General features: G+C 50.4%; 2 protein-coding genes across 2 annotated transcripts in view; one reads left to right on the top strand and one right to left on the bottom strand.

Moving 5' to 3' along the window:
* The window catches only part of LOC134985582 (tyrosinase-like), a 93,377-nt gene that overhangs the window by 69,258 nt on the left and 12,868 nt on the right, over nucleotides 1-11,251 (bottom strand). The gene's annotated exons all lie outside the window — the stretch shown is intronic.
* Nucleotides 8,197-10,437, top strand: LOC134985579 (uncharacterized). Its single transcript, XM_063950401.1, has one exon. It carries the CDS (start codon nucleotides 8,197-8,199, stop codon nucleotides 10,435-10,437), a length of 2,241 nt encoding a protein of 746 aa, XP_063806471.1.

Below are 11,251 nucleotides of genomic sequence, written 5' to 3' on the forward strand. Positions count from 1 at the left end.
GCGCAGCGAGCCCGCAAGGGGCTCATTTGCGCTCGCCACACTGTCGCCGGGAGCCCGCCGCCGGCATATCATAGTGAACCCCTCTTCAGACCATCCCTTATCATCCGCAGACTAATGGACTTGGTGAACAAATCAATGGAATGCTGAAAAGACTCCTACAAGTTTATGTACAGTCTGAGGGGAGGGACTAGGAGAGAGCCCTGCAACAGCTTCTATTCACTTACCAGGAAGTACCACAAACATCTACCAGATATTCCCCATTTGAACTCTTGTACACCCGGAAAGTACAGGGGCCTCTAGACCTGGTCAAAGAAAGTTGGGAGGGAACTTCTCAAGAACACCAGCAGACCATTTTACAATATGTAGAGAACATGCGGAACCAGATGAGAATATTGCTATAGTTAACCCAAGAGCATCTCCGGGAATCACAAGAGAAACAAAGGGGATGGTACGATGGCCACGCTCAAGACCGTGAGTTGCATCTGGGGCAAAAAGGTCATGGTGCTTATCCCAGTGCAGAAAAACAAACTGCAAGCCACTTGGGAAGGGCCATATACAATGGTAAGGTGAACCGGATCAGTTAATTATGTGATCGCTCTGGATAAGGGAGGGAAGTACCTACACATTTTCCATATACATTGAATCAAGGCTTATTGAGATCATCAAGTAGTGACCATGGTGGTATGTTGCCATCCTATAGAGTCACTGGAAACTGATCCGTTGCCTGACCTTTTCGTAGCTGCTATAGAGAAGAAAGGAATGGAATCAGTCCAGACGGGACAACAATTGAACACGGCTCAGCAGCAAGAGATGCAGAGGATATTAGAGGCTGAACAAGCCCAGTTTTCTTATCAACCTGGTCGAACTGACCTGACCACTTACCATGTGGACGCTGGGAGCACTAAGCCCATCCGACAAGTCACTTACCGAATGACCTCAGATGTTATGAGACGTACAGACTATGATTGAGGAGATGCTAGTTTTGGGGGTCATCGTGCCATCTAAAAGCCCATGGGCTGCTGGGATTGTGTTGGTTCCCAAGAAAGATGAGACAACATGGTTTTGCATGGACTTTTGCAAATTGAATGAAATAACCACAACTGACGCTTACCCTATGCTTCGTGTTGTTGAGCTACTGGACGGGATTGGAGGGTTGTGGAGGTGTGAGATGTGGTGCCCCTGGATTGGCTGAGCTGGATGGCTTTAGTGTGGCATACCCTTACACTCTATTAACACTTATCACATACTAATTTGTCACAACTGAGGGCTGGTGCTGACTACTGGAAGCCTCAGTTGTAGGGGCTGAGGTATACTTAAATGTGGGATGCCAGATAGGACTCCTGGACATGCGTGAACCTGCAGTACCTAAAGCCCGAAGGCGTGACCACGACAACAGAGGATATATTCAACAGGTTTATTAAATGAACTCAGCTCACACATGATAGCAACAGTTAGCAGTATGGTAACAGGATGACAAGACACAGCTCTCAGAGATGCACATAGGAAGTCTCTAGGTGTGGTACAATAGAACAGTCTTAAAGGACCTGGAGATGGTGAGTCCTTTACCACACCGATGCACTGAAGAGCTGTGTTAATAATGCTGGAATGCAAACTGTAGCTTGAGAGCGAGGAGTTATATAGGTGATGCTTAGAAGCATACACAGGAGATGCTTGTGAGCGTAGATACAGGAGATGCTTAGAAGCATATACAGGAGATGCTTGTGAGCGCAGATTACAGGAGATGCTTGTGAGCACAGATTACAGGAGATGCTTGAGAGCATATACAGGAGATGCTTGAGAGCATATACAGGAGATGCTTGTGAGCGCAGATTACCGGAATATAGAGACAGGGCACCGCTGGAAGCTGGAAGGTAAACACTGATAAGGAGACTGTGCCGGACTTATGGATGAGACCAGATTGAGTCCAGACAAACTTGAACCGGCTGAGACCGGTGGAGACTTTGGACCTACGGATGGAACCGGATTGGGTCTGGAGACAGTTGAATCAGCTGGAACTGAAGGAGTCTTTGGACCTACGGATGGAACCGGATTGAGTCTGGAGACAGTTGAATCAGCTGGAACTGAAGGAGTCAGAATCCGGTTAGAACCAGAATGAGTGGTATCTGAGTGTTCAGTTAGACAATCCTGGACCTGGTCCATGCTGGATACCAACAGGGTGGTGCTCTCTGAAGATGGCAAACAGGAGTTCATAACTGCATCTGTAGCACAAAAAATTCCATCTGGGAACTTGGCTCTGGATACTTCCCTTGGGGCTGAAACTTTGGTGACCCCTCCTGGGGTTGACGAATCAGACACCTCTCTCAGGGTTGTTATTTCCAGCGCCCCTCCTGGGGTTGACAGATCATATACTCCTTATTGAGATGAAGACTCATATGCCCCTACTAGAGCTTGAACATTGGATAACCCTCCTTGGGCTGCACACTCGGAACCCCCTCCTGGGGATGGAACATCAGAAGACTTGTAGGAGGATATGCAAACTGGAAGCACTTTGGACAGACAAGTCTCAGTGCAGGAAGGACCCCATGCCAGGATATGGGTAGTCCTCCAATCCACTTGAGGATTATGAAGATGAAGCCATGGAAGGCCTAGAACCACATGATGAGTGGCCCTTGGAATTTCCAGGAATGAGATCAGTTCTGTATGCAGAACCCCTACCTTCAGACGGATAGATAGTGTCTTGGAGGTAATCACCGCATCAGAAATCTTACTACCATCCACGGCAGTTAAGGATACCGGAGATGACTGTCTCTCAGTGGGTAGAGACCACTGCTTAACAAACCTCTCAGTTATAAAGTTTCCGGCTGCTCTAGAATCTAGCAGGGCAATAAGATTCTTAGTACGCTGAGCCCCTTGAAGTGAGACTGAGAGGTTACACTCACATGAAGATGAGGAGAAGTTCGTTACTCCTAGCCGTTCTTCTCTTTGGCGGGCTAGGACTTGGAATTTTTCTGGACGCTCAGGAAAAGCATTGATGACATGGGAGGATGCAGCACAATAGAGGCAGAGACGTTTAGATAGGCGTCTTTTACGCTCTGCTGGAGATAATCGTGAGTGACCTATCTGCATAGGTTCGTCCTGGGGCAGAGCCACTGAGAAGGGAGATAATATAGGCAACTTTGGTGCGGTCTGTAGGAAAACTGCCAGGTTGCAACTCAAAGTGGATCTCACACTGGTTTAAGGATCCCCTGCAGGCTTTTGGGGACCAATCAAACTTAGCAGGTGTCGGTAAATGAAGATAAGGAGCAGAAATGGGTATGGTGGGTGGAGTTACCACCGTAGGCACTGCAGTCGAGACACTGGACGTCCCCGAACCACGGAGAGTTGTTTGAATTTCATCCAGCTGGGAGGATAGGTCCTGGAGACAGCGGATCACATGGCCCAGTGCAGCCTCCAGCTGTTCAAGACGTGCTGCCTGTTCTAGATGCACATAGAAAGTCTCTAGGTGTGGTACAATAGAACAGTCTTAAAGGACCTGGAGATGGTGAGTCCTTTACCACACCAATGCACTGAAGAGCTGTGTTAATAATGCTGGAAAGCAAACTGTAGCTTGAGAGCGAGGAGTTATATAGGTGATGCTTAGAAGCATATACTGGTGATGCTTGTGAGCATATACAGGAGATGCTTGTGAGCGTATATACAGGAGATGCTTGTGAGCGCAGATACAGGAGATGCTTGAGAGCATATACAGGAGATGCTTGAGAGCATATACAGGAGATGCTTGAGAGCATATACAGGAGATGCTTGAGAGCATATACAGGAGATGCTTGAGAGCATATACAGGAGATGCTTGTGAGTGCAGATTACCGGAATATAGAGACAGGGCACCGCTGGAAGCTGGAATTCTGCAAGCCGGTGTTATAGTAATCTGTCAGACGCAGGGTGCAATGATGAGACACTGCAGAGTCAGGCTGTACCATGGAGAGTGGAACTGGTGCGAGTCTCTAGTGGAGTTCAGGCAGGAACGACCACAATAGGAAGAGACTGGTATCACTAGGATGACAACTGAAGCACTGACAACTTTCCAGCCCAGGAACAGGATATTTATACCAGCTGGGAAGCAGGGATTGGCTGGCTGATTAAGCAGAGTCTAGAGTGCAGCTGCTGGATAATTAGGAAGAAACCAGAGTGCAGCTGATAGGCTGAAAAGTAACATGTGATGAAAACAAACATGGCTGCGCCCATGTTTGAACTTGGAGGGAAAGACTGTTTGTAACTTGCATGTGAGTTTTAACCATGAAGCTTCCAGAATCACAGTGAAGAGACTTGAGACAATGAGATGCAGCGTGCTGCACGCAGACAGCGCAGATGGAATCCAGGCTTGGAACGCTGGGACAGTCTCAGGAGGCATTTGGAAGGTAAATACTGATAAGGAATTACCTGGATTGTGACACTAATTTCTTTAACATGATTTCTTATTTTAATTACATCTATTTTTTTTTATCACTTTCTTTATACCTTAGCACATAACCTATAACATACATACCTATAACACTAATCTATTAACATTATAGTTTTCTCATTGATATGCTGCCATGGGCTTTCTGGCTTATGCTGATTTTTGGGGTGCCACGCCTTGCACCTAGATATAGCGCTAGGGACCCCCAATATATACAGAGAGGCCTTGACACGGCTTGGGGGCTTATACATACATGTGCGCAGATATATGTTACCAAAACCTCTGATTTTTAAGATATTGTATGGGATTTAATATCCGGTTACTGCTATCATTCAGGGTGCTTAGGAAAAAAAAAGGGTTTTTCCTGTTTAGAGAAACCCCTCCCTTTCGAGCACCTGAATTATATCACTAAGCTAATTGAGCATCTGCCACTATACTGTATATGTTAGGATATGTGGCATGCCTATACTCTGTGTGTGGACTGTGGCTGTATCTGCATACGGAATGCTACGTTACAGTGTCAGTAATATGATATGCAGCATACCTATATTCTGTATGTGACTGCGGCTGTATCTGCATACATAGGCGTGCGCAGCTAATTTTATTAGGGGGTGCACCACCGGAGGGGCGTGTCTAGCCTTTTGGGCCTGTCTAGCACCGCCTTTTGGGCGTGTCTAGCACCGCCCAGGGTCATGTCTAGCACTATTTCACATTTCCTCAGTAAAATCACATGGCTTAATCTAATTTCTCCCTAGTAGTTCCTAATAAAGTTAATATAATACACCCCAGAGAAATAAAATAAAACATAATGGTGCAACCACCAGTCGGTACTGACTGTCTGCTACGGCATAACCCTGAGTTCTAGCTGCCGCCGCACCTTATCATTGCTTACACTTCCCCAACCTATCCCTGATCCAGTGGCGGAAATAGAGAGTGGTGGGCCTAGGTGCATATGCATTCCCCTCCCCCACTACACCCCAACCCTTGCACCCCCCAGCACTAACATCCTGATTTTGAGTGGGCCACTTTGAAAAGTACGGGAGATTTAGGGGGCCAAACATTTGAGCTTTAATACAACACAAGTAAAGTTTAATATTTACACATGTGCCATGAGAGTCACATCTGCCTCTTTCTATGCCACCAGACTCCTCCTCCGCAGTACATGTGTGACATTTGTCGAAATTTATATTACGCCACACAGTATGAGCTGAAATTCACATTACGGCACACGGGGGTGGTATTCAGTATGCCGACTGTTGGGATCCCGGCGCTCAGTATACCGGTGCCGGAATCCCGACACCCGGCATACCGACAACTATTCTCCTTCTTGGGGGTCCACAACCCCCCTGGAGGGAGAATAAATAGCGTGGCGCCGGCATACCATACTACACCCCCACACGGTATGAGCTGAAATTCACATTAAAGCACACAGTATGAGTGGAAATTCACATTACGCCACACGATATGAGCGGAAATTCACATTACGCCACACAGTATGAGCGGATATTCACAATACGCCACACATTATGAGTGGAAATCACATTACGCCACATGGTAACAGCAGAAATTCACATTAAGCTACACGGTATGATCCAAATTCACATTACGCCACACGGTATGAGCTGAATTCACATTATGCCACATGGTATGAGTGGAAATTCACTTTACACCACATGGTATGAGCTGAAATTCACATTACGCCACACAGTATGAGCGGAAATTAACATTACTCCACACAGTATGAGCCAAATACACATTATTTCACAAGGTATGAGCAGTAATTCACAATACGCCACACAGTCTGAGCCAAATTCACATTACACCACACGGTATGAGCCAAAGTCACATTACGCCACTCGGTATGAGCCAAATTCACATTATGCCACACAGTAAGCCCCCAGCAGTGCCAGATACCCTTAAAACCCCACTCAGGAAAAGGAAGGGGACATAGGCACATAAGGGGGAGGAGCAAACACAAAGGGCAGGGGTGTATAGGAGCAGAGACGCAGATGGGGAATGTCTTCTGAGTGACTCTGTCCAGCCTACCCAGGGGAAGCATGGGGGCAAGGGATAGGGAGGGAGCTGAGACTTTGGGGCGTGGCAACATATGGAGATGGAGCAGAATTACTCCAAGTCCGGACTGAAGTTCCCTGGAAAGAGGGGGGAGCACACAACCCCCATGCCACCTTGTTACACCTGTACCTGATGATCAACTGACAGAGGAAGCCACTGGTGCTGATGGCACAGGCAGACATTTGCCTGTGAGTGAGAACTTAGATGCAGACTGGATCATCAGAATCATCAGCACCAGCGGACCTCTCTGTCAGTGGTACTTACTTCCCACTGAGTCTGCACTGCAGGATATAATCCTCGTGCCTCTCAGGATCGCCTCCAGCTGCTCCTCAGTCAGCGCGGCCTCTCAGCACTACAGCACGGCCAGCTGCCTAAGATCACTGTGCTGCCCCCTCAGTTCCGGCCACCACACGCTTTGTCAGTCATCCCGGCCCCCTAGCTGAGCTCCGGCGGCTGGCTGATACAATATAGCTGGCCTGCCCGCACACCCGTGATCCCTCATCAGCGGCCGCCTGTCACTCTGCGGTCCGGCCCCACAGCACATCTGAACGGCTGCCTGGCTGTCCTGCAGAACTGACATGAGCCAGCAGCCGCGGGGACAGCAGCAGACACATGGGTGACACGTCACAAGGGTCTGTGCACTAGTGTCTAAGGCAGGTGGGGGAGGCCGCGTAAAACTGCGGCAGGGTATGTAGGGCTGAAGTGTACCTTGCGGCTCCGATCACTGTGCTGCAGTCCTGGCGTGCGGGGTGTGACGGACATTAGGGGGTGCCTGTGCGCACCAGGCACCCCCCGTGCGCACGCCTATGTCTGCATATGGAATGCTACGTTACAGTGTCAGTAATATGATATGTGGCATGCCTATATTCTGTGTATGATTGCGCTGTATCTGCATATGGAATGCTACCTTACATTGTCAGTAATAGGATATGCAGCATGTCTATATTCTGTGTGTGACTGTGACTGTATCTGCATATGGAATGCTACGTTACCGTATCAGTAATAGGATATGCTGCATGCCTATAGTCTGTGTGTGACTGCGGCTGCATCTGCATACGGAATGCTACGTTACAGTGTCAGTAATAGGATATGCAGCATGCCTATATTCTGTGTGTGACTGCAGCTGTATCTGCATACGGAATGCCCCGTTACAGTGTCAGTAATAGGATATGCGGCATGTGTATATTCTGTGTGTGACTGCAGCTGTATCTGCATACAGAATGCTACGTTACAGTGTCAGTAATAGGATATGCGGCATGTGTATATTCTGTGTGTGACTGCGGCTGTATCTGCATACAGAATGCTACGTTACAGTGTCAGTAATAGGATATGCGGCATGCCTATAGTCTGTGTGTGACTGCGGCTGCATCTGCATACGGAATGCTACGTTACAGTGTCAGTAATAGGATATGCAGCATGCCTATATTCTGTGTGTGACTGCAGCTGTATCTGCATACGGAATGCCCCGTTACAGTGTCAGTAATAGGATATGCGGCATGTGTATATTCTGTGTGTGACTGCAGCTGTATCTGCTTATGGAATACTACGTTACAGTGTCAGTAATAGGATATGCGGCATGTGTATATTCTGTGTGTGACCGCGACTGGATCTGCATATGTAATGCTATGTTACAGTGTTACCTAGTAAACAGTGTAACCTAGCATTTTATATGCAGATACAGGCGCGGTATCACGCAGAATACAGGCATGCCACATATCATTTTAATCATTATCATCACTCACAGCCCACCTTCATCACTCACAGCCCACCGTCATCACCCGCAGCCCACTGTCATCACCCAGAGCCCACCTTCATCACCCACAGCCCACCTTCATCACCCATATCCCACCGTCATCAGCCACAGCCCACCATCGTCACCAACAGCCCACCGTCATCACCCACATCCCACCGTCATCAGCCACAGCCCACCTTCATCAGCCACAGCCCACCTTCATCAGCCACAGCCCACCTTCATCACCCACAGCCCACCATCATCAGCCACAGCTCACCGTCATCACCCGCAGCCCACCGTCATCACCCACAGCCCACCGTCATCACCCACAGCTCACCGTCATCACCCACAGCTCACCGTCATCACCCACAGCCATCAGCCACAGCCCACCTTCATCACCCACAGCCCACCATCATCACTCACAGCCCACCGTCATCAGCCACAGCCCACCATCATCAGCCACAGCCCACCATCATCAGCCACAGCCCACCAACATCAGCCACAGCCCACCATCATCACCCACAGCCCACCATCATCACCCACAGCCCACCGTCATCAGCCACAGCCCACCATCATCAGCCACAGCCCACCGTCATCAGCCACAGCCCACCATCATCAGCCACAGCCCACCTTCATCACCCACAGCCCACCATCACCACCCACAGCCCACCGTCATCAGCCACAGCCCACCGTCATCAGCCACAGCCCACCATCATCACCCACAGCTCACCGTCATCACCCACAGCCCACCATCATTACCCACAGCCCACCAGCATCACCCACCGTCATCACCCACAGCCACCGTCATCACCCACAGCCCACCATCATCACTCACAGCCCACCGTCATCAGCCACAGCCCACCATCATCAGCCACAGCCCACCATCATCAGCCACAGCCCACCAACATCAGCCACAGCCCACCATCATCACCCACAGCCCACCATCATCACCCACAGCCCACCGTCATCAGCCACAGCCCACCATCATCAGCCACAGCCCACCGTCATCAGCCACAGCCCACCATCATCAGCCACAGCCCACCTTCATCACCCACAGCCCACCATCACCACCCACAGCCCACCGTCATCAGCCACAGCCCACCATCATCACCCACAGCCCACCATCATCACCCACAGCCCACCATCATCACCCGCCGTCATCACCCACAGCCACCGTCATCACCCACAGCCCACCATCACCACCCACAGCCCACCGTCATCAGCCACAGCCCACCGTCATCACCCACAGCCCACCATCATTACCCACAGCCCACCTTCATCACCCACCGTCATCACCCACAGCCACCGTCATCACCCACAGCCCACCATCATTACCCACATCCCACCTTTATCACCCACCGTCATCACCCGCAGCCCACCTTCATCACCCGAGCCCACCTTCATCACCCACAGCCCACCATCATCACCCATAGCCCACCGTCATCAGCCACAGCCCACCATCATCACCCACAGCCCACCATCATCACCCACAGCCCACCATCATCACCCGCCGTCATCACCCACAGCCACCGTCATCACCCACAGCCCACCATCACCACCCACAGCCCACCGTCATCAGCCACAGCCCACCGTCATCACCCACAGCCCACCATCATTACCCACAGCCCACCTTCATCACCCACCGTCATCACCCACAGCCCACCATCATTACCCACAGCCCACCTTCATCACCCACCGTCATCACCCGCAGCCCACCTTCATCACCCGAGCCCACCTTCATCACCCACAGCCCACCATCATCACCCATAGCCCACCGTCATCACCCACAGCCCACCATCATCACCCACAGCCCACCATCATCACCCACAGCCCACCGTTATCACCCACAGCCCACCATCATCAGCCACAGCTCACCGTCATCACCCACAGCTCACCATCATTACCCACAGCCCACCATCATCACCCACAGCCCACCGTTATCACCCACAGCCCACCATCATCAGCCACAGCTCACCGTCATCACCCACAGCTCACCATCATTACCCACAGCCCACCATCATCAGCCACAGCCCACCGTTATCACCCACAGCCCACCATCATCAGCCACAGCTCACCGTCATCACCCACAGCCCACCTTCATCACCCACCGTCATCACCCACAGCCACCGTCATCACCCACAGCCCACCATCATTACCCACATCCCACCTTCATCACCCACCGTCATCACCCGCAGCCCACCATCATCACCCATAGCCCACCGTCATCACCCACAGCCCACCATCATCACCCACAGCCCACCATCATTACCCACAGCCCACCGTTATCACCCACAGCCCACCATCATTACCCACAGCCCACCGTTATCACCCACAGCCCACCATCATTACCCACAGCCCACCGTTATCACCCACAGCCCACCATCATTACCCACAGCCCACCGTTATCACCCACAGCCCACCTTCATCACCCACCATCATCACCCACAGCCCACCATCATCACCCACAGCCCACCGTTATCACCCACAGCCCACCATCATTACCCACAGCCCACCGTTATCACCCACAGCCCACCTTCATCACCCACAGCCCACCATCATCACCCACAGCCCACCATCATCACCCACAGCCCACCATCATCACCCATAGCCCACAGTCAGCTCCGGAGTCCTCTTCACCTCTCAGATAACGAAGTGACCTCATTAACCTCTAGACCTGATGCCCTGACATCCCTGATCTGCAAGATAACAGTAAGTGTAAAGGTGTCTATGTATTAAGCCTTGGAGAGAGATAAAGTAATAATCAGCTCCTGGCTGCCATGTTACAGGCTGTGTTTGAAAAATGACAGGAGCTGATTGGCCAGTACTTTATCTCTCTCCAAGGCTTAGTACATAGACCTCTTTATCTCTCTCTACTTTATCTCTCTCCAAGCTTTGATAAATATCCCCCCAAGAACAGCAGATCTTTTATTAAATGTTATGCAGCTGTAGATAAATTGCTCCATATGAGCCCACAGACTCCCCATTAACCTTAATATTGTTATATATGCAATTGTGTTATGTTATCTGTT

The sequence above is a fragment of the Pseudophryne corroboree genome (genome assembly GCF_028390025.1).
Source record: "Pseudophryne corroboree isolate aPseCor3 chromosome 5 unlocalized genomic scaffold, aPseCor3.hap2 SUPER_5_unloc_3, whole genome shotgun sequence".
Lineage (NCBI taxonomy): Eukaryota > Metazoa > Chordata > Amphibia > Anura > Myobatrachidae > Pseudophryne > Pseudophryne corroboree.

What these genes read in the sequence shown, in the direction of transcription:
- LOC134985579 (XM_063950401.1), top strand. Translation starts at nt 8,197, where the DNA reads ATGCCACATATCATTTTAATCATTATCATCACTCACAGCCCACCTTCA.